Genomic DNA, 23,673 nt, shown 5'->3' on the forward strand with positions numbered 1-23,673 from the left:
AAGATCAAGAAACATGAAGTGAGGAGATCAGACCCCATGCCTGTCCAGACATCTCTTCCAATTCCAAAGGAGAACTGGGAGGACAGACTCCGGGTGCCCAGGAGGGCAGCCCAGGCCTAACGGAAGGAGAGGAGAGTAGCGAAGACAAGGGACCTATGTGAGAACTGTTAACAGCTGCCAGACGCCACCACTTCTCAGGGGAACAAGCGATACTGGTAAATCATCTGGCCCTCCCTAAACACAGGAATTTGTTATTCCTCGTAGCTATTCCTATAGATAAATGGGTTGAAATCTGGCACATTCTAGATCATTAAGGCTTAGATTCAAGGACTAAAACAAGCTGTAAAACCACAAAATGACAGAAATTCCTTAAACACACTCTTGCAGAAACATTACTAATGAATGTACAATTAAAACACAGCTAGCAAAACCTATCCATGGGAAAAAGGTAACTCACCTTTTTTTTTTTTGAGACAGCGTCTCACTTTGTTGCCCAGGCTAGAGTGAGTGCCATGGCATCAGCCTAGCTCACAGCAACCTCAAACTCCTGGGCTCAAGCAATTCTGCTGCCTCAGCCTGCCGAGTAACTGGGACTATAGGCATGCGCCACCATGCCCGGCTCATTTTTTCTATATATATTAGTTAGCCAATTAATTTCTTTCTATTTATAGTAGAGACGGGGTCTCGCTCTTGCTCAGGCTGGTTTTGAACTCCTGAGCTCGAGCAATCCGCCCGCCTCGGCCTCCCAGAGTGCTAGGATTATAGGAGTGAGCCACCGCCCGGCCTCACCTTTTTTCAATTAAGAGAATAAGCATACTTCTTTTAATAAGGCACCAGATAAAACCAATGTCAAAATCCTCCCCCCACATATATTCATGTTTTTAAAAATCTAGATATTTTTAGAATATTAACTTATACGGCTAGCTTCAACATCTGAGCACATTTCTAACTATTTCCCAAATTTCCAGGACCCAATGTATTACCATGTATGTAAATAAATACTCATTAAACATTTGAGCTTGTCTACTTAAAATTATTTACTAAGAACACGTATTGTTTCATGCCACTTAAAATTTCCAATATAACATATAGATATACTCTAAAATATCAGTGAAATACTTCAAATTATAAGACTACAGCCCTACTGTAGTAAGAGGTGCCTACACAAAAGGCACTTTAATAGCCATGCTTGGTGGTAAGGGGCAGAGGGCAGGAAAGGAGTCTGTATTATTTGCCACAGTCTCCCCAACACCCAGCAGATAAATGATCGGCACTAAGTCAAATACTCATTATATAAAATGAAATCAATAAAACACTTGAATGCAGGGGCATACCATCCTCTGGTTTGGTCAATCCCTTCGGCAATGAAGTCTGCAGGAAAAGCATCCTCAAACTCCTTCTTGTTTTCAAATGGATAATGAACTTGAGCATAAGGCATGCTGCCACTCTCGAACCAACAGTCGAATACTTCAGAGACACGGCGCAACGATCCCTTCCCACAGCGTGAAGGAATGGTCAGGTGGTCAATGCTAACAAACAGAAAAGTAGCCATTTCTATTAATCATAAGCACCAAAGAGCTTGCAGTTTAACTATCAATAGGAATCACAAAGCCTTCATAAGATATTATATACATTTGCAAACAGAAATATCAACAGTTCTCAAAGGCTTTCAGAGAGCAGCATGAGCACTCGATCTCAAAGGTTTATGTACCAAAGCCACTTGACACTTCATTCAAGGACAGCGGCCACATTACCTCAATATGACATGAGCCATCAACAAAGTAATTCAGCAAACTAGTGATTTCTACATGTAGCTGTGTAATCTGCTGCACAAACCACGTCTTAACAGGAGGATAAAAGTACTCAAGTGAATTAAACATTCAGAAACTGACCTTTCTCTGTGGAGATCTGCTATCTTTGCTCCTGACAGTTCTTCAAGTTCTGCCACTGACCCAATGCATACTACCTGTTAAAAACAAAGTTAAACAACAGAAGTGCCTTAGAGGCAAAGAGATCACACTGAGTTAATTTATGCAGCACTCATGTTTAGTTTTAGAAACCTCTGATTTTTCTTTAAAAGCTCAGTACACACCAATCTGGGTTGAAGGACAATTACCACCAATGTGGCTTACCTCTCATGAAAGACACAGGTCAATCTCTGAAAAGGCAAGTACTGACAGTGATTGTTACCTTATTACCCACCCTGATATTAAGGGGAATCCCTACATGGAGACATGTGAACAGTTATAGCCACCATATCAACAGATGTTTCTGGAGGGTCCACTACATGCAAATCTCTGCCAAAATAACACACATACGCGAAAAGCCTTAGATTACTGCTCTATGGTTTCTTCCTGACAACTAAATCTGGGTCTTTAATCTAGAATCTTCCCAAGACGAAACTAGAACTGAATCATAGTTATGTGTGTCATTTAATGACTGAGATACTTCTGAGAAATTACTTGTTAGGCGATTTTGGCATGCAAATCAGAGTGTACTTACACAAACCTAGATGGGAGGTTTCCCTTGATGGGAAAGCCTACTACACACCTAGGCTACATGATATTGCCTACTGCTCCAAGGCTACAAACCTGTACAACATGTTACTGTACTGAATACTACAGGCAGCTGTAACATAATAATAAATATTTGTCTTTAAACATAAAAAATGGACAGGAAAAATAAGGTATTTTAATCTTATGGGCCACTGTTGTATAAGCAGCCTGTCACTGACTAAAAGATTATGTGGCACATCACCGTATCATGCTTGGACCAGATCAAAATAATCAGACTAAACCATAAGATGTTAAAATTACAGGGTCAGCTGGGCGCGGTGGCTCACGCCTGTAATCCTGGCACTCTGGGAGGCCGAGGTGGGCGGATTACTCAAGGTCAGGAGTTCCAAACCAGCCTGAGGAAGAGGAGACCCCGTCTCTACTATAAATAGAAAAGAAATTAATTGGCCAACTAATATATATAGAAAAAATTAGCCAGGCATGGTGGCACATGCCTGTAGTCCCAGCTACTCGGGAGGCTGAGGCAGCAGGATTGCTTGAGCCCAGGAGTTTGAGGTTGCTGTGAGCTAGGCTGACGCCACGGCACTCACTCTAGCCTGGGCAACAAAGTGAGACTTGTCTCAAAAAAAAAAAAAAAAAATTACAGGGTCACTCAGAATGGTGGGATCATCTGATAAGAGCTACACCAGCAGTAGCTGCTATGGGTTCCCACTCAGGGGCTTGTGCTACTTAGTGAACACCTATAGCCTCTTTCTTTGCCCTTCCTGTTCAGTCCTAAAACACCTTCTGATGTAGCTACTTCACTGTTTACCTTTCAGGTCCTTACAGAAGAGTCACCAAAGTTCCCAGGGTGCTGCTGCTCTTCATTGCTACACTGATGTCAGTATTAGACAGAAGGCCCATCATGGAGATATATCTGTATAGCAATTCACATTGTCAAGAGGTTCCTGGATGATGTGACTTTAAGCAAACTGATGTACAGTAGGTCCTCAAATAATGTTTCATTACACATTGTTTTGCTTAAAGTTTCACTTTCTCTCTCTCTCTCTCAGGCGAGAGAGAAGCCAAGTCTGATTAATAAAGTTGCACTTTCTAAGAACCAACTTCTTGACATTAAGAGAGGGCGTACTATATACCTATACATCTGTATATCAACACACACTATCACTCACTTGATTTTAGAAGGTAAAGGTCTGCAGTGCTTTGGTAAAAGTTTTTTTAAGTCTTCATTTTTATTATCTACAAGGGCAGTTTAATCTTAAATTAATGCTATAACTTAATTCAGGGGGAATAAGAGATCAGAGCAACACAAGAAAAAAAATTTAACATGTGTATTTACCTGAAAAAAATACCAACTGTATTCTTCACTTTTACACGAAGGGAAAATTTTTTTTTTTTGAGACAGAGTCTCACTTTGTTGCCCAGGCTAGAGTGAGTGCTGTGGCGTCAGCCTAGCTCACAGCAGCCTCCAACTCCTGGGCTCAAGTGATCCTGCTGCCTCAGCCTCCCAAGTAGCTGGGACTACAGTCATGTGCCACCATGCCCTGTTAATTTTTTCTATATATATGTTCGTTGGCCATTTAATTTCTTTGTATTTTTAGTACAGACGGGGTCTTGCTCTTGATCAGGCTGGTTTCGAACTCCTGGCCTCGAGCAATCTGCCCACCTCGGCCTCCCAGAGTGTTAGGATTATAGGTGTGAGCCACCACACCCAGCCCAAAGGGAAAAATTTTAAATTGTATTTAATTAAAGTAAAAAGAAATAAAAACCCCAAACAACAGATTCCTATTTTATGTCATGATTCTACAAAGGAATAATGAGAAAAAAATAGACACGATTAGAAAGAGGGAAAGAAAAAAATAAACCATATTCTTATGGCATGAACAGTGCTTTAGCAAAAATCAACACAAGGAAATACTGCCCTGCCTCACCTCCTCAAAGTCATCACTGACCCACAGTGGGATAGGTGTGCCCCAGTATCTGTTTCTAGAAATTGCCCAGTCACGTGCATCTTTAAGCCAATTTCCAAACCGCTTTTCTCGTACAAACTCTGGGACCCTGCAATAAACAGATCACACAATCAGTCATTTAAGAATATTAGTGAGTCAAAATGGTAAATTATATCCATATATACCCTTCTATAATGCTTTAGGGATCAAACACTCTGGAAACATTCGGTTCACTGCTGGGAGAAGGTGTCCTAAATAGCACCAGCACAAGCCAGTCTGAGCTACCATTAATGACCTATATGTAATAGAAAACCCCACAATATATAGGCTTCCTATGTCCTCCTCTCCAACTGGAGTACCATCACAGACCTCTACCTAGTGACCAGCTCTAGCTAGCCGCATCCCACTCAATTCTGATCTTCAAGACATCCACATGACAGCAGTTTCACTGAAACTCATTAGCATAGGCCCCTATCAGGCCAGGTGATTGGTAGCTACTCTGCAGCTCTCTCTCCAGTCTTCTCTTTAGTCTCCCTAGCCTTGCACTTTAGGCTTCAGCAATGAGGCAAGTTCTCTAGAATTCTCACCTAACTGCCTATGCCTGTGCCTCCTTCTGCCGTGTAACCCTCCTCCCTTCTGTGTCCTTTTCTGTTCCTTATGCCTTGAGATGTTCAGCTTTGCAGAAATCCTTTCTAAGCACAAGGATGAGTCTGGGCATCCCCAGGCTTCCAAACATCCTCTTCTTCTCTCGTGCACTCCAGTTACCATCCTGTATTACAAGTATCAGTTTACATGTCTGCATACCCTGAAGGCTGTATTACTAATATTCTATACCTAGTATCTTATTCATTAAGCTCATTAGGGGAACTAATGAGCTTATTAGGTATAAAAATGGAAAAACTGTCTTTTGAGAAATCAGGTCACTCTGCTAGGAAATATTAGAGAGCCATAATTTACAACCATTTTCTTTATTGCCCTGACATTCTCCCCATTCTCCCAAACCCAAGTGCAGTTTTTTAGTTTAGTTGGGCCCTTGTGGGAAGTAAGAGGGGTGATGACCCCCTAAAACTCTCAGTGCAAAAACATTCTCCTGAAATATATAGATTCAAGCCTTGTTTCATTTTGTGCCCAGAAGTCAGTCAGTCAGTCTGTCTATCTATCTATCTGAGACAAGAGTCTCACTCTGTTGCCTGGGCTGTCCGTCCATCGATCCACCTATCTATCTATCTAATGAGACAGAGTCTCACTCTGTTGCCCGGGCCATCCATCCATCTACCTATCTATCAATCAATCAATCATCTATCTATCTGTGTATTTATTGAGACAGTGTCTCACTCTGTTGCCCAGGCTAGAGTGCAGTGGTGTCATCAGAGCTCACTGCAACTCCCAACTCCTGGGCTCAAATGATCTTCCTGCCTCAACCTCCCTAGTAGTTGGGACTACAGGTACGCACCACCACATTTGGCTAATTTTTAAAATTTTTTGTAGATATACGGTCTCGCTATGTTACATGTTACCTAGGTTGGTCTCAAACTCCTGGCTTCAGGTGATCCTCCTGCACTGGCCTCCTAAAGAGCTGAGATGACAGGCCTGAGCCTCAGAGCCTAGCCTATTATGTATTATTATTTAAATTATTTTGTGTTCTTAAACACAAAAAATAAAAGACAGCTGTTATAATATACAATAAAACATGGCTATTAAAATTATTATTTGGGAAAATGTAAACCATACTTACTAACTACATGACAAAAGACATTAAGAGACACATCTTACTGCTCACCAGTAGCACAGGTCATTGTTCTTCAGCAGCTTGTCCACCATGTGCTCCACTCGCACGAACCAGCTGGGTACTGCTTTGTAAATGAGGGGAGTGTCTGACCTAACGAAGCAGAAACACAGATGTCTCTGTCAGGCTGAGACATGCAACTAGAGTAAGACTGACTTATAGTCTCTTATTGACAGCACCACCACCTACTTGGCCTTCTGCTAATATCCATTTTTATTATAGATACAAAAGTCTGAATCTTCAAAATCAGTCATCTCCCTCCACAGTACCAAGAAAGGCAAAAGCTAATAAAAGAACAAGACTAGAAAGAAAAACATAGTCCTGCTGGTTATAACTGTCTAAGAGATGATGCCAACTTCTACACAGAAGAGAAAATGGGGAAACTGGATATGATGCCATGGAACATTCCATTTTCACCCACATCTTTACAGGATGATCTTGTATTAAAACTTGATATCACATTAAATTTCTCAATAAATTCTATTACAAGATTTTAGAGGTGTTTTTCATCCTAAAAAAAAAAAAATAGGTACAAATTTGTGCATGTCGATTTTGCTCACCCAACTCCTTAGGAAAGAGACATTACACATTCATAAAACTTTCCTAAAAAATGAAATGAGGCAATTTCCAAGCATTAACTATGAAGGATACAAATGAGATGAACGCTACAAATATAATGGAATGGGCACACACAGTAAATATATCCATAAAATGGAAGCTCTACCACAATAGTCTTTGTTTCTTCTTACCTCCAGCAGAAAGGGTAGCTGTGAGTGAAAGTGCTGGCAACAAGAAGTCGCCCTTGTTCCTTTAAGGTCCGGATGATATTTTTGTCAGCATCCTGGTAAAAAATTAAAATTTAGCTAATTATTACATGCTATAATACTTATCCATAACATTTAAGGCAGTGAAGCTTTAATAAGAAATGATTACCCTATTTGAAACCAACCTGAGCAAGAGCGAGACCCCTCTCTACTATAAATAGAAAGAAATTAATTGGCTAACTAACATATATAGAAAAAATTAGCCAGGCATGGTGGCACATGCCTGTAGTCCCAGCTACTCGGGAGGCTGAGGCAGCAGGATTGCTTGAGCCCAGGAGTTTGAGGTTGCTGTGAGCTAGGCTGACACTATGGGCAACAAAACGAGACTTTGTTTCAAAAAAAAAAAGAAATGATTACCCTAAGGTCACGCAGATGTTTAATGAGGCATAAATTGGAGCTCAGTTTTCTGATTCCTACCTCTGAAACTACAGTATGCTTCCTCCATATACTAGATCCTCTGAATGTAGCTGATAATATCTATCTTTGCTGATTTTATATGCCGAAACAAAATAAAAAACAACTTCTAGAAAAATTACACTATAATTATAAATGATGGAGATTAACTAGAAGTTGCATGAATTTCCTTACTGGAATAAAAAGAAAAACTGATTGATGAAAGAAGTACAATGAGACCGACACCCTTCCGCATCATATGGGTTACAAACCTTCACATACTGCCCTGCAAAATGTGTCACTTCTGCTGTGAAGCAGCCTGAAGCATCCACAGGGCAAACAGGAAGTGAGTCTTTCTGGATAATGTTGAAGTCCATACAGACCCGATAGTCATCCTGGGAAAAGGCAAATGGGGAGGGTAGAAGAACAGAATAAAACAATCTAAGTATAGCTGTGGGAAGGAGGAAAGCATGAGCTGGTATATTTGAGAATTTTTCAATATTGACATATACATGCAATTAACTTTATCTACTTAATTAAAGATGATTCAAGGACCATTCACAGAATGAGAACCTCACAGATGGACATAAATCATATCAGCCTTCCCAAACATGATGTCAAGACCCCGACATATAGCACAGTATCCACTAAATAAGAAGATAGATGACATACATGAATGTCAAATTCAAATTTGACATTTGAATTTGATTTATAACAGCATTAAATCAAATTTGATTTATAACAGCATAGAAGCACATTTGAAAAACCAAAGCACACAAACATTTAAGACACGACCTATTTAGTATTGTATGAAGCTTGACACACACATGGATTTGCATCCTATAAAGGGAATACCCCAAAGGATGGCAACACTGATCTAAATCCAAAGCATTCACTTTTCTAATAAGTAAGATGGGCTTCAGGTGGCATAGTTTATCTCGGTTACAACCAAGATGCTTCGGGAATATATTTTGAAGAGGGTTAAAAATTAGAAAAAACACTTACAAGCTCTCTGTCAGACAGTGCTCTGCGCACTTTACACAAGCTCATTTAAATCGCTTAACAGTCATATGCAAGCAAAGCAGACAGGTGTATAGGTTTTCACCCCTCACACAAACTAGCAATCATCCTAATTTTACAGAGGAAAAAACTGAGGCACAAAGAACTAATCCAGCTGTGAAGTGGTAATGCTAAGATTCGCTATGTTGCCTAAACATAAAATTAAAGAGACTGTCTTAAGGTAATGAAACCACACTTTGTGTTGACTCCAAAACAAATTGGAAAGCTGACATGCTTCCACCTGGACCCGTGTTCACCTCTTGCTGTGCTGAGGCTGCTTTGTGTAGTATGACGTGGAAAGACAGGAAAAGCCCCCAAACACAGCAACTTGAACTGCTGAATGTGAAGCAAACAGTGCTATCAACTGCATAAGCTAAGAGCTTTCCTGAATGGAGCCAGAACAACTGATGTTCAACATGATGACACACACCACTGCACAGATTCTGATCAGATGACATGCCACATCACCTGGGTATGACAAGAATAGAGTCCTCTCTGAAAATGGGGTTAAAGGCTATACTTTAAAGAACTGATCTTCAATAACATTGATCTGCACAGCATTCAGAACAGATATATGAAGTATAAATAGAATTAATGACAAATACCCACACTTAAAGGAAAATCTAAACTATAACTCAAAACCAAAGTTATCTTTTCATTATTTACTATCAGTAGAGTAACCATATCAGCTGACCATAAAATTGTTATGAACAACTAGTTTTGATATTTGACTAGTTCCTAAAACTTAATAAGTAGTTTTATCAAGAATGCTTCCAGGCTGGGCGTGGTGGCTCACGCCTGTAATCCTAGCACTCCGGGAGGCTGAGGCGGGCGGATTGCTCGAAGTCAGGAGTTTGAAAACCAGCCTGAGGAAGAGTGAGACCCCGTCTCTACTATAAATAGAAAGAAATTAATTGGCCAACTAATATATACACAAAAAATCAGCCGGGCATGGTGGCGCATGCCTGTAGTCCCAGCTACTAGGGAGGCTGAGGCAGGAGGATGGCGTGAGCCCAGGAGTTTGAGGTTGCTGTGAGCTAGGCTGACGCCATGGCACTCACTCTAGCCTGAGCAACAAAGCGAGACTCTGTCTCAAAAAAAAAAAAAAAAAAAAAAAAAAAAAAGCTTCCATCAAAATTGAATATGGATCACGTATTAGGTGATATTAAGGAACTATTGCTTTTATTGGGTATAAATATTAATAATGGCATGGCGACTATACAGAAAATAAAATTCATTATCAGTCAGTGATGTAGCTGGAATTACTTAGAGATGAAAGACATAATGTTCAAGATTTGCTTTAAAATCTTCCATCCAAAATAAAAAAGGTGTGGGAAAGGAATGAGAAAAATAGAGAAATAAAACAGGATTGCCAAAATGTCCACAATGAATGCAGCTGGATGACGTACACATAAGAATTTGTTTTACCATTTTCTTTAGGGTATGTTTGAAGATGTCCATAATAAAAATCCCAGAGATTAAGCATAAAAGCAAAATCACAAACGGAGACAGACTAGCTTCACCACCTCTTAGAAGAAAGTCACAAAACTATCAAGATCAGAGGAGGTTGTAGGTGACCCGTAGGCACAACCCTAGCAGCAATGATCTTAAGGGACTATCACTGTCAGCCACTGTGCTAAATACTCCATGTACATGATTTTATTTAACCCTCACAATTACCCTGACAGGGAGATACTCCCACACCATGCTACAGAGGAGGAAAAGGAAGTCCAGAAAGGCTAAGCAACTTGCACAGGAATTGCTTGCTAGTGGCAGGACCAAGATTTAAGGCAAGAGCTGGTTTACTCTAAAGCACACGCCTTTAATCCCTATGTTATTCTGTTCTTAATCATATAGATAACATTAAAATGAATGTATTTTTAGAAAAATTATTCTTGGCAAAAATATAGAATTAACCATAAACTACAGTTTGGAGGGGAGAGGTCAGATTCTCCCTTCTGCTTGTGTGGTGCTTAGTCAAGAACACAGCAGAGGTGATGGGAAGAGACTGTATTTTGATGGCTGAGGTGCCAGCATGTCTCTAAGTGCTTGTCAAAACTCACAGACATGCACACCAAAAAGAAGTTTACTGTATGTGAATCATGAATGAATGAATGAATGAAGACACAGCAGGCACCTTGGCCTTTTAGAAAGATTAAATGCGTAGGAGTGGCCCTGGATTTGATCCATCATTTCCAGAAATCAGCTCAGGATGAAAGGCAATTGCAGGTGCAAATTTTATAAGCCATCTAGGGGGCAGTGAGGCAGAAAAGAGGCTGACTCGATAGTCCAAATGAGAGCAAACAACATGATGAGACACACAACTCAGCATCCCATGAAAAGTGGCAGCTGACATTTACTTCTCAAATACATCTGCAAGATTTATGCTACTTACAGCACCAAAATAAGGGGCTTGGTGTACAACGCCTGTGCCTTCCTCTTCCCTCACATAGTTGTCAACAAGCACAGTGAAAGCACCATTCTCTTTACACTAGAAAAGAAAGGTTAGCAGGCTTTAGGGATGAAACACAATGTTAACTCCATGACAATTTTTTGGTAAGAGCCTGAAAAAACTTTTAACATGTAAAATATACTTTCAGAAACAGAAAAGACAGAATAATTCAGGCTGGGAAGAAACATGCTAATTCAAAACATGTTTTCTATGAATAATAAAACTCACCATTTACAAATGAAATAATTATCTGAAGACTTACAGATAAAAATTTCTAATTTCCAGTCACAAAACTGGGTATTTTCATTAGTTCTCCCAACCCCCACCTTTGCCCCAGCATGTAGTTTAGCATACAGTCTCAGAAAATGTTCTCTCTAAATTAATTTACTTCCTGGTACATTTTCAAAGACTGCACAATACTTTGCTACTTCTTTTTCTTTCAACCCAGTTCAAGTTATTCTGTCATAAAAGGCAAATCTTGAAAGGAACAGGTGGAGCAGCAAAGAATTATGGGTTATTTATAGGTATTCCATCACAGTAAAACTTAGGGGAAATGTGTTCAATTTGATTTTCATTATAATAGCAATAGCATCCGGTTAATACATACAACGCTAACAGATCTACTCTATGTTCATCTCTTCGTATTTTTTTCACATACTCTTGCTTCTGCCAAACTGGATCTTTGTTGCCCTACCTCTCAGTGTTGGTAAAAAGTACTTCCAAAATGACTTGCACATTTAATTCCTATAATCTGGTGAAAAAGGCATCAGTATTCCTATGTCTTAAAAATATTATGGCTGGCCAGGCATGGTGGCTCATGCCTGTAATCCTAGTACTTTGAAAGGCTAAGGTGGGAAGACTGCTTGAGGTCAGGGGTTCAAGACCAGCCTGGGCAACACAGCAAGACCTTGCCTCTAAAACACAAAAACAAAACAAAGAACATAGAAACAAACAAAAAGTAGCCAGGCACACTGGTGTGCACCTGTGGTCCTAGCTACTTGGGAGGCTAAGGTAGGAGGATTGCTTGAGTCTGGGAGTTTGAGGTTGCAGTGAGCTATGATGATGCCACTGCACTCAAGCCTAGGCAACAAAGAGAGACCCTGTCTTAAAAAAAAATATTGCTGTTATTTGCATTTCACAGATAACCAAACTCAGAATCACATAACTAACAATGATGAAACCAGGACTTGAAACAAGGTTTTCTGGTTCTAAATGCAATGTTATTTCCAACTATATCAAAGCACTATGCTTCTTGGGAACTTTAAATCTGAAAAATAATCATGAATTTTTATTGCTATAACCCAAGTCAACTCAAAACATTTCAGATGTAGTATGCTAGGTGCTAAAAGATGTGTCTTCAACAGTTTAAACATGGAGGTAGAATAATGTGGGTCCTGCCCAGACGCGGCAGCTCACACCTATAATCCTAGCACTCTGGGAGGCTGAAGCAGGAGGGTTCCTTGAGCTCAGGAGTTCTAGAAGAGCCTGAGCAAGAACTAGACCCCACCTCTACCAAAAATAGAAAAAATTAGCCGGGTGTGGTAGCACACACCTGTAGTCCCCACTACTCAGAAGTCTGGGGTAGGAGGATCATTTGAGCCCAGGAGTTTGAGGTTGCTGTGAGCTAGGCTGATGACATGGCACCCTAGCCTGGGCAACAGAGTGAGACTCTATCTCAAAAAAACAACAACAGAAAAGGAATATGTGGGTCCTCAGAATCACATGTACAACACACAGTGAGCCCAAGAGTATCTTACTGGTTCTAAGGGCAAAAGAGGAAAGCCCTCATTGTATCTTGTCTCTCAAGAGCCACTTGGGGCCTACCCAGACCATGGCTGGGTTGCCTCCACCTGGGTTAGCAGACACCACCAAGATCTGCAATTTTGCCCTACAGGCATCTAGTGTCACAGCTTCCCTTGATATTTCAGATAAATGTCAGAAGATTTTGTCCTAGGTCAAAGGATATATAGTACCTATCTAAAGTCCCTGAAGGTTTCAGATATTCCAGAAAGGTTATTCAATAGATAGGTGCTATTCAACTTAATTCTGTATTTACTGGGTGTATATTCCAGACAGACTTCTGACTTAATCAAAAATTCCCATCTAGTGTGTCCATGTGGATTGTTTGAGAGGGCTTAGATTTCTTTAGCTTCTCAATAGAGTCTATGATTCAGAAAGGTAAAGAGTCACTGATCCATTGGAAGAGTTTTTAGACAATAAAAAAAAGAAATAAAACATAAAATATGTCAAGGTATATAAGAGAAGAATGCAGTATGACATTTTTTCCAAGGGAGAAAACAAAGGCATTTCAGAAAACTCTTCTTTCATATGACATGTGAATTCAGACTTGAAGGGTGGGTTGCACTCAGGAGATACAACATGAAAAAATGGGGAGGGGACTTTTAAAATGGTCGGAAAATATAATGGAAAAGGAGGGAATGAATGTAAGAAAAGAACCGTTTTGGCTGACTGAAGGATATGTTTAATGCAACATAGAGGGACGTGGTTGGGAAGCAGGTTTGCTGCATACCAGCTGCGGCACATCCTGAACAGTGGCAAACTAAAGCCTTCCAGGGAGAGATGGAAAGAGGGGAGAGCATATGGAAATCCACTGCACAGCAACTTGGAAGGAGGAAGAAGGCCATTAAGGCAGGTAACAAAAAATGTGGGAAAACAGGGTGCACAAAAATGAAGAGACAGACATATAGTGGACAGAAGCTAAACCTCAGAGTTCACCTATATCAAACAAACTCTCCCTGCACTTAATAGGAATATAGGGGCCAGCAAATGTCTTATCTTGGACTGTGATGTGTTAAAAAAAAATAAAACCCCAAATACTCTGGGTGATACGTAGACTGCATGCAATAAAAAAACACACACAAAAATATACACAATCAAATGTAACATGATTCCTCACATAATGAGAAAAATATTAAGAAAAATCTACAGCTGTGCTAAAAAGAAAAATTCCAAGATTTTAATTACTAAAACAAGAAGGTAACACAAACGATTTAATTTTGTTAATACTAAAGCAGACTTTTGGATGCGGGCACACTCACTTGAACAATTTAACAGTAAGACAATGGAATTCCAGTCATCACTTCACTCCAACTATCAGATAAACAGACTGTGGTGAGCCCCTGCAGTAGGCAGTCATAAGCTTACCTTCACAAAGTAGTTAAACAGGGGTCTGTATTTTTTGCCTTTAAGACAGGTACCAGGAAATCTAGAAAAGGAGAAAGTCATAATTAGATTAAAATTAAAGAACTGAGGCTGCAGCCACATTAAGCCATAAGCCCCCTCTAATTTGCTGGTTCCTTAGTCATTAAAATTGAAATGTTTCACTTGAACATACTCAGTATGAGTACTTACAACTAAATTTGAATACTACAGATTTTGGATAATAAAGCTCCTCTCTTTTTAAAAATAAAGACACATATACATCAACTATTTGAATATTCACCTTTCAAGGATCTCATAGTCACTCTCCAGTTTATAGAGGGCTGATAATCTGGCTTCCATTAAAATGAGTAATTTTTCTCTGGCAAGATCTATGAGAGCGAGACAAAAAGTGAACTTCAGTTATATTCAGACTTTGCTGACTCTAAAGACACATATCAGGCATACCTTCTTCCTGGGGAGCACCTGTATCACGTGCATCTAGTGTGCCCAGTACTCACAGAGGAATATTGCTTCCCAGATACGAAAATGACAAAAACATCAGTTAGGCAGTGCTATTTATTATCTATCACACCTATATCCTTTTTAAGTAAATTCATCTTTATTTTCTCCTTCTAAAGATAATATATGTGACTGTTTAAAAATCATAAAATTAACAAACCAAGTAGCTCACAATGTAAAAGTCACCTGTAATCTTACGCCCTTTCGCACATTCTCATTTGGGTGTCTATTCATCCAGATATCATTCTATGCACATACTAACAAACTTATATGTAAATGTGAGATTTAAAAAAAAAACAATTATGAATAGTCTATATAGTTTTGCAACTTGTTTTTACTTAATATATTGTGAGTATCTTTCTATATATTTGCACATACAGATCCTTCTCATTCTTTTAAAGAGCTATACAGGACTCCATTTTATGCAGGCACCACTAGTTATATGAAACAAATCGACTATTATATGTTTAAATTGCTTTCAAATTTTCACTACTATGAACACTGGCATAATCAATGTTTTTCTATATATCTGTGCACCCTTATTAGAAGTGCTTCTGGAGGATACTATCTTAGGAATAGAAAAGCTGGAGCAAATGTATGAACATTTAAAATTTTATACTGCCGAGTGTGGTGACTCCTGCATGTAATCCCAGCATTTTAGGAGGCCAAAGAGGGAGGACTGTTTGAGTCCGAGCAACACAGTGAGGCACTGTCTCTACAAAAATGAAGAAAAATTAGCCAGGTCTGATGGGGTGTGTCTATAGTCCCAGCAACTTGGATGCTAAGGCAGGATTGCCTTGTGCCTAGGAATTTGAGGCTGCAGTAAGGTATGGCTGCACCACTGCACTCCAGCCCAGACGAGACACCATCCCCTAAAAAGTAAAATACAATAAAATTCGATACTGACAAAACCTAGGGCAACTTAAAACTTCCACCAGTAAGGTATGATATACTCAAGAATTTACCAGAGCCTATGTCATATAGTCAGTTCACTACAAGTAAAATGAGAATCTATGAATCATTGCAAAAGCCTTTGTAATTCATTGAAAAACTGTTACACATAAGGCTGCCATTCCCCAGCTCCAACCTCACAAGAACTTTGTTAAAAGTGGAGTCCTCATTTTCTGATAAAACTCAGCTACAAAGACTGCCAAGCACAAGGCTGTCAGGCTCATTACAGAATGTCCAGTGACCCAACTGTGACACAAGGCAACTGTGCACACGGGATTGCACTTGCCCCAGAGAAGCAGTTGCAGCACTGCAGCCAGACCTGTGTGTGGATGATAGCTCTTTCTGGCAGGCCAATTCTTGTTCCTATCTGCTTCCAAGGAAAAACACATAAAGTACTCCATCTCTCTCTTTTTTTCTGACTTCCAATATTCTCCCATTCCTTTTTCAATATTCTCCCCTTGCCAGTGTAAGTTATTGTGAAACAAGTTAACTGTTATGATACAGTTATTTAAAAAAAATCATTGTAACCATTCCTAAGTGGCATTAAACACCTTCACAATGTTGTGTAATCAGTAACACTATCAATACTTAAAAATGTTTTCATCTTTCCAAACTGAAACTCTGTACTCCTTAAACAATAAATTCCCTTTCCCTCCCAGCCTCTGGCAACCACCATTTTACTACTGTTTTTCTTTCTGAATTTGACTTCCAGGTACCTCTTCTGGGTGGAATCGTATAGTATCTGCCCTTCTCTTACTGGTTGATTTCACTTAGGTTTGTTTATTAGTTCACAAGGTATCAATCTTATTTCATATAAATATCTAAGGAAAAGTCCTAGTTTAAACTATTCCTCTAGCAAGGAATATTTGAAAGACTCAAACTTTTAAAGTTCTGGTACCAATTCCTAATAACTATGTGATGCCACATCTCCAAATCTTAGATTCTTCATCTATAATAGGATGATGTGTACAACCAATATTACAAATTGGGAATTATAACAAAATTTTACTTTCTGAGTTTTACATCTCTGTACTATTTAAATTTTTTTGTGTTACTTTTCTTTCTTTCCTTTTTTTTGAGACAGAGTCCTGCTCTGTTGTCCCAGGTACAGTGCAGTGGTGTCATCATAGCTTACTGCAACATCAAATTCCTGGGCTCAAGTGATCCTTCTGTCACAGCCTCCAGAGTAGCTGGGACTACAGGCACATGCTACCACACCTGGCTAATTTTTTCTATTTTTGGTATAGATGGGGTCTCCTTCTTGCTCAGACTGGTCACAAAATCCTGACCTCAAGTGATCCTTCCATCTCAGCCTCCCAGAGCGATAGGATTACAGGAGCAAACCACCACGCCCAGTCTATGTGTTACTTTTCAATCAGAAATGATAAAACTTTTTAGCTATAATTTTTCTGATTAATCAGATTCTTTTCCAGGAATTCTTTTTAATTCTTGCAAGCTTTTATAGTTTCCCCAAATATAAAATTATCTTATCCATATTAACCATAAGTAACCAGTACCTTTAATCTTTACATACTGCATATCTGGATTAACACAGAGGGCAAGGTTACTAGGTAGAGTCCAGGGAGTGGTTGTCCAAGCAACTAAAGATATACTTTCATCTTCTTCCAAAGGGAAAGTTACAAATACTGAAGGATCTTGAACATCCTGAAATAAATTGAGATAAAGTACTGTTTTACAAATCCATGATAGCAGACAACAAAAAAACCCCACTGATCCCAAGAATAAGATAAATAAATTTTTAGAATAAACTGAGCTCTTAAGAACATTTGCCACAGTTATAAAAAGAAAATACAAAGGCAGAAATTCCAAGTAAAAATTTTTAAGAAATGTTTTAATATTATCTTAGTTACAAATATAAAACATTTTAAGACATCTGATAACTTTTTAAAGTAATGTATAAAGAGAAATATGTAATGGTGGTTTTACTATTACAATTATACACTTTATCATATATCTATGAAGAATAAGGTCAACAAAAAAATCAAAAGGATCCTATTGAAACACCATAATTGAAATTATAATAAAGTAATATTAATTCAGCTCATTAAATAAAAGATTGGCTCCAACTCTATGGCAATGTTTCAACATCAAAATATCAAGAATTTTAAATAGCTCTAAAGTACAAAAAACCAAACCCCCAAACAAACCACCTGCACTCTAAATAAATTTCATGAGAAAAAGAAGCTCTTACTCACATGTAAAACATGAAACGAAGATGAAATGAGGGACACTACAAACGTACTGGCCTGTGCCTCTTTAAATATTAATACGTCAGCATCATGAAATATAGAGAGACTGTTTAAGATTGAAGAAGGCTGGAGAAATAGCAACTAAATGAAGCACAAAATCTAGGATTTTCTTCATAAAAGATAATATTGGGACAACTAAAACCTGAATAAGATTTATAGATTAGCTAATATGGTATCAATGTTAATTTTCTAATTTCAATTATTTAAAACAAGGTTATTGATTTTTAGGAAACAAGTAGTTTTTAAAGCTGTAATTAATTTCTGTAACTTACCCTTCAAAGGGTAATAAGCCCCATAAAAAAGAGAGAAGGGGAAAGCAAATATGGTAAAAGGTTAACATTTAGGGAAACTAGTTGAAGGATATACAGAATCATCTTCACTTTTCTGTAAGTCTGAAATTACGTAAGAATTAAAAGTTAAAATTTCTAAATAATTTTAAAAAACCCTCAGTTACAATTAATACACAAAATATTAACATATTAAAATTAGTAAAATGAAAAAAGAAAATGTCAACATGAGCAAGAATGCAGAGAAATCAGAACTGTTCAGTTATAAATACGTAGAATTGCTTTGGGAAACTGTTTGCTAGTACTTCTTAGAATAGGGGTCAGCAAACCACAGCCCATTGGACAATTCTGGTTCATTGCTTGTTTTCATACAGCAGGTAAGCTAAGAATGGTTTTGACAGAGTTGAATGTGTGCAATAGAGACCATCTAGCTCAGTGGTCCCCAACGTTTTTTGCATCAGGGACCAATTTCATGGAAGACAATTTTTCTACTATTGGGGGATGGAGGCAGAACTCCTCAGCCCAGTCCCCTCTAAGCCCCAGGGGTTAGAGACCACAGATCTAGCCCCAGAAAACTAAAATATTTACATTACAGAAAAAGTTTACCAACTCCAATACTATTAGGTTAGTAAATATGGAATGTCTGGTTACCCTAAGTACTAAGTCTGACAGTTGACATTGCTGACATTTCATTTTTTCTTTTTCTTTTCTTTTTTTTTTTTGTGAAGATAAATCACATTCTCTCAAATTCACATTTTGGCTTGTGACCATCTTTCACTATTTTTTTTTAAAGGCAACTTCTGTGAAACCATGGATAAGTAAAAAAATTCATGCTATGGAATATCAACCAAGTGTTTGGGAAGGATGTGGCTAATGAACATACAGTAAGTCAATGGTTTGAGAAGTTCCATTCTGGTGATTTTAATCTTCAGAATGAGCGATGTGGATGAACACCAAGGTGGATAATGATGAGCTGAAAGGTATTGTGGGAGATGAGCCATCTCAACCTACATACATGTGAATTAGTGCCAAGGTTTGACATAACTATTCCAACAATGTTGGACCACTGGAAACAAATGAGCAAGGTAAGGAAGCTGGATAGATGGGTATCGCATGAATTAAATGAGCATCAGAAGAGAAATCGTCTTGAAGTTTTTCTTTGCTTTCACAACATAATACAGGCGAACCACTTCTACACCATCTTGTTACATGTGATGAAAATGGATTCTTTTTAACAACTGCAAGCGTCCTGCACAATGGATGGATAAAGATGTAGTGTCGAAACACAGTCTAAAACTGAATATTCATCAAAAAAGCTAACGGTGTCTGTTTGGTGGTCCAGTGCCGGTATTATCCACTACAACTTCATGAAACCTGGTAAATCGATTACAGTAGATGTCTACTGCAAGCAATCAGAGGAAATGATGAGGATGCTTGCAATCAAGCAGCTGAGACTGGTCAACAGAGACAGGTCAATGCTCTTGTAACACAATGCTTAACCACATGTCAAACAAACAACTCTGCTAAAACAACGGAAGCTGGACTTGGAAATTTTCTGTCATCTACCGTATTCACCAGACTTTGTGTCAAATGATTACCATTTCTTTCAAGTTTTGGATCACTTCTTTCAAGGAAAAATATTCAATTCTCAAGAAGCTGTGGAAAATGCCTTTTGTGACTTCACCACTTGCTCTCCAGGCTTCTTCTTCGCTACTGGCATAAACAAGCTACCATTAAGATGGTAAAACTGTGCTAACAGTTTAGTCTCATACTTTGATTAATCGTACTGCTTCTTGTTTGAGATAAAATAAACATCACTTTTGATTCAAAATCATACATTTCATATTTAAAGACCTAATAAAATGGCTCAAGGGAACTCGATAGGCACTTTTTTCTTGCCCTTCTGCTTCTGCCATGTTTGGACAAAGTGACAAGGGGTGCTATCTTGGAAGCAGAGAGCAGCCTTCATCAACACTGAATCTGCCAATGCCTTGAACTTGGACTTCTCAGCCTCTAGAACTGTGAAAATAAATTACTATTGTTTATAAATTACTCAGTCTAAGGGATTTTATTATAGCAGCACAAATGGACTAAGTAAGGCAAGACCTAAAAGAAAACTGTCTTTGGTGAGCCTTTGGTAGATCTTGATCGAAAAAACGAAAAATTATCCTAGGTGAAGTGATGAAACAATTTGAGATGTGAATAATGATAATATTCAGGAATTAAACAATCAGAATATTAAGGATATTAAAGGTGACTGAAAATCACTTTTTTTAGGGGTAATAAATACTAATATAATAAGGTTAAAAAAAAAGACAGATTCCTTATCAAAGATCAACACTGGATTCTTTCTTGATAAAATATACAATACCTGAAATTTGGAGAACCAGAGGTGTGTGAATGGGTCAGGATGGCTGACAAGTCTATTGGAGCTAATTACTTCTGTCTACTTTTGCTTGTGCTTGAAATTTTCCTTACTAAAGTGATTTTAAAAAGTAAGCAAATACTGCAATATATTAAGTTTGTTTTTTTTTTTTTGAGACAGAGTCTCGCTTTGTTGCCCAGGCTAGAGTGAGTGCCATGGCGGCAGCCTAGCTCACAGCAACCTCAAACTCCAGGGCTCAAGCAATCCTGTTGCCTCAGCCTCCCGAGTAGCTGGGGCTACAGGCATGTGCCACCATGCCTAAGTTTTTCTACATATTTTTAGTTGGCCAATTAATTTCTCTCTATTTTAGTAGAGACGGGGTCTCGCTCTTGCTCAGGCTGGTCTCAAACTCCTGACCTTGAGCAATCCTCCCGCCTTGGCCTCCCAGAGTGCTAGGATTACAGGCGTGAAACACAGCACCTGGCCAATATATTAAGATTTGACAAAGCTAGGCCTTGGTATGGAGGTGATCATTATTTTCCATATTTTCATGTTAAGATATTTTATTAAAAACATACAGACAACATGAACAATTACAGAGGAGTATTTAGGAGACAACAGGAATTGTCATACCCACCTCACAAGGATTTGCAAAGGTCAAATGGGTTATGTGAAAGATTAAAAAGTGCTTTTGAAAATGCAAGTTTTACTAACAAAATTCCACACCTGTGCCATAAAACAAGAATTCCAAACAAGTGAACATCCTTTAAAAACAGAGGGTTACATAAACTCTTAAAAATGAAAACATCTCCTGAATATACACACGAGAACATACACTTCATGCTTCAGAAGACTCACTACTATTTATTACGTGTCTAGATATAAAGCAGTGTCTTTGTAAAGATCAGATATGTCTAAACACTTCTATCATAGCAACAATGGCAAGTGATTTTATTTCACTAGAGAAGAGCTCATAATACCATTTACCATCCCACTTTAAATTTTCTTCCAAATTCCTTTAAAAAATAATGTTATGAGGTCCCAGATAAGGCATAAATTCACCCAAACCAGTAAGCCTGAAGAAATGATGACTGCAGAGATGTTGGAGATGAACTTAACCATAGAGAGAGGCATAAAAATATGGTCAAAGTAAGCAAATCCTATCACATTAAGACACAACATAAATCAAACATGAAAAAAAAATCCCTCATTTAAAATCTGTTAACATTACCAATCTCTGTACTGAGGCTCTTATAAGCACTCAGTAAACAGTGGTCAGACTGATGCTACAGGTTAACATTCTACATTGGAACTACTTGGGAATATCTACTGTGATCCCAATCATTTAACTTCCATGTATATAACTCAAAGCTAAATGACGCCTCAGCATTTCACATACCTTATAATTCTGGTGTGATTCGAAGTTGGAAAGTGGAGTGTTGCAGGCGGTGGAGAAGGGCATGACTTTCACACCTCTATAAACAAGGCCTTTATCATAGAGTTGTTTGAAGACCCACCTAGCAAGAGATGGAGTTCTATAATTACATAACCAAAATTCTATTTTCCCAAGTATAAACAGTTATGCCATTTTTTGTTTAAAGTTTCTATCCGCCAAAGAAGTGAAAAAACAACAACTCTCACATGAGGGCCAGCTGACAAATTACAATAGATCAATATAATAAGACATTATGCAGACATTTCAAGTGTTAATAGCTATTGACATGGAAAGATGATCAAAACATGTTGACTAAGGAAAGGAACTGACAGACCATAATATAGTCAGGTATCAATAATGTACAGATGTACGTATTAGCATACACATTTACATTTTTTAGAGATGTCGAAAACAGATTTTTACCAACATATTAACTATGCTTGAGTTTTCAGAGCTTTTTCTTGAAGTAGTTTTCTGGTGTATTGTTTCAATTTCATTATAATGTGCAGTTTTACAAAAGCAATTTAAAAAGTACAAACTATGAGGATTAGGATCAGTTATCTCTCCCACAGTTAGTCAAAAACTTTTGCTGAACACTTAAATGTTGCATTAAGTGTACAAAGACACCGTGTAAACATCAACCATAACAGTCACAAGTTCTCCTGTAATGACTACTCACCCGTCTCAGCTAGATAACAGTGTATTGGTGGGAACCCTTACTTAATTCTAACTTTATTTAATTCATCTTTATATTCTAATTCTTATGTTCCTGGCATAATAAATGAATTAAACTCTTTCCCACTTTTTAAAATGATGTTTTTATGAAAAATGTACTTTTTAAATGTTATTCCCATGGCTTTAGATAAAGCTAAAAAAAAGATATTTTAAAGCAAATTCCCAAGTTTACACTCAATCTTAATTTACATCCTTTGATACAAGGATATTCAAAGCAGACTAGAGGAAGAGTACAATAGATTTGTTATAATAAGACCTAGGTTAAGTCTCAGAACGATGATATTAGCTGGCTATTCTCAGGCAAGTCACAACAACTTGCCTTTACCTCAAACAGGGTCCTAAGCCAATCCATAGGACTCTCTGCGTCATATGGGAAAATTTATGTGGAAGTACTTTATATACCAACTCAATCTAAATTATCACCATTATTAATATTATTATTAAAGATATTTCCTACTATTTTTATATTAACCTGCAGTCCATGTGCCATATTTATATGCCAACATGTTTCTCAGGAATAACAAACATTTTAATATCAAGAGGCTTTTAAAACAGTTTTCCAGGCCGGGCGCGGTGGCTCACGCCTGTAATCCTAGCTCTCTGGGAGGCCGAGGCGGGCGGATTGCTCGAGGTCAGGAGTTCGAAACTAGCCTGAGCAAGAGCGAGACCCCGTCTCTACTATAAATAGAAAGAAATTAATTGGCCAACTAATATATATACAAAAAATTAGCCGGGCATGGTGGTGCATGCCTGTAGTCCCAGCTACTTGGGAGGCTGAGGCAGGAGGATCACTTGAGCCCAGGAGTTTGAGGTTGCTGTGAGCTAGGCTGACGCCATGGCACTCACTCTAGCCTGGGCAACAAAGCGAGACTCTGTCTCAAAAAAAAAAAAAAATAAAACAGTTTTCCAGGCCAGGCACTGTGGCTCACATCTGTAATCCTAGCACCTTTGGAGCCTGAGGTGGGATGAC

General features: G+C 38.4%; 1 protein-coding gene across 2 annotated transcripts in view; it reads right to left on the reverse strand.

Annotated features, from left to right (window-relative positions):
• IARS1 (isoleucyl-tRNA synthetase 1) overlaps positions 1-23,673 on the reverse strand; it is a 75,064-nt gene that overhangs the window by 39,078 nt on the left and 12,313 nt on the right. For both annotated transcript variants that reach the window (XM_012747148.2, XM_012747146.2), the window contains exons 6-16: positions 21,933-22,050; positions 17,129-17,276; positions 14,443-14,530; positions 14,145-14,205; positions 10,923-11,018; positions 7,741-7,863; positions 7,001-7,092; positions 6,246-6,344; positions 4,448-4,574; positions 1,893-1,966; positions 1,335-1,529 (exon numbers count right to left, since the gene is read on the reverse strand). In XM_012747148.2, the coding sequence (XP_012602602.2) occupies positions 1,335-1,529; positions 1,893-1,966; positions 4,448-4,574; positions 6,246-6,344; positions 7,001-7,092; positions 7,741-7,863; positions 10,923-11,018; positions 14,145-14,205; positions 14,443-14,530; positions 17,129-17,276; positions 21,933-22,050 (1,221 nt within the window). The remainder of the gene's footprint in view (positions 1-1,334; positions 1,530-1,892; positions 1,967-4,447; positions 4,575-6,245; positions 6,345-7,000; positions 7,093-7,740; positions 7,864-10,922; positions 11,019-14,144; positions 14,206-14,442; positions 14,531-17,128; positions 17,277-21,932; positions 22,051-23,673) is intronic.

Source organism: Microcebus murinus, chromosome 12 (genome assembly GCF_040939455.1).
Source record: "Microcebus murinus isolate Inina chromosome 12, M.murinus_Inina_mat1.0, whole genome shotgun sequence".
Taxonomy (NCBI): domain Eukaryota; kingdom Metazoa; phylum Chordata; class Mammalia; order Primates; family Cheirogaleidae; genus Microcebus; species Microcebus murinus.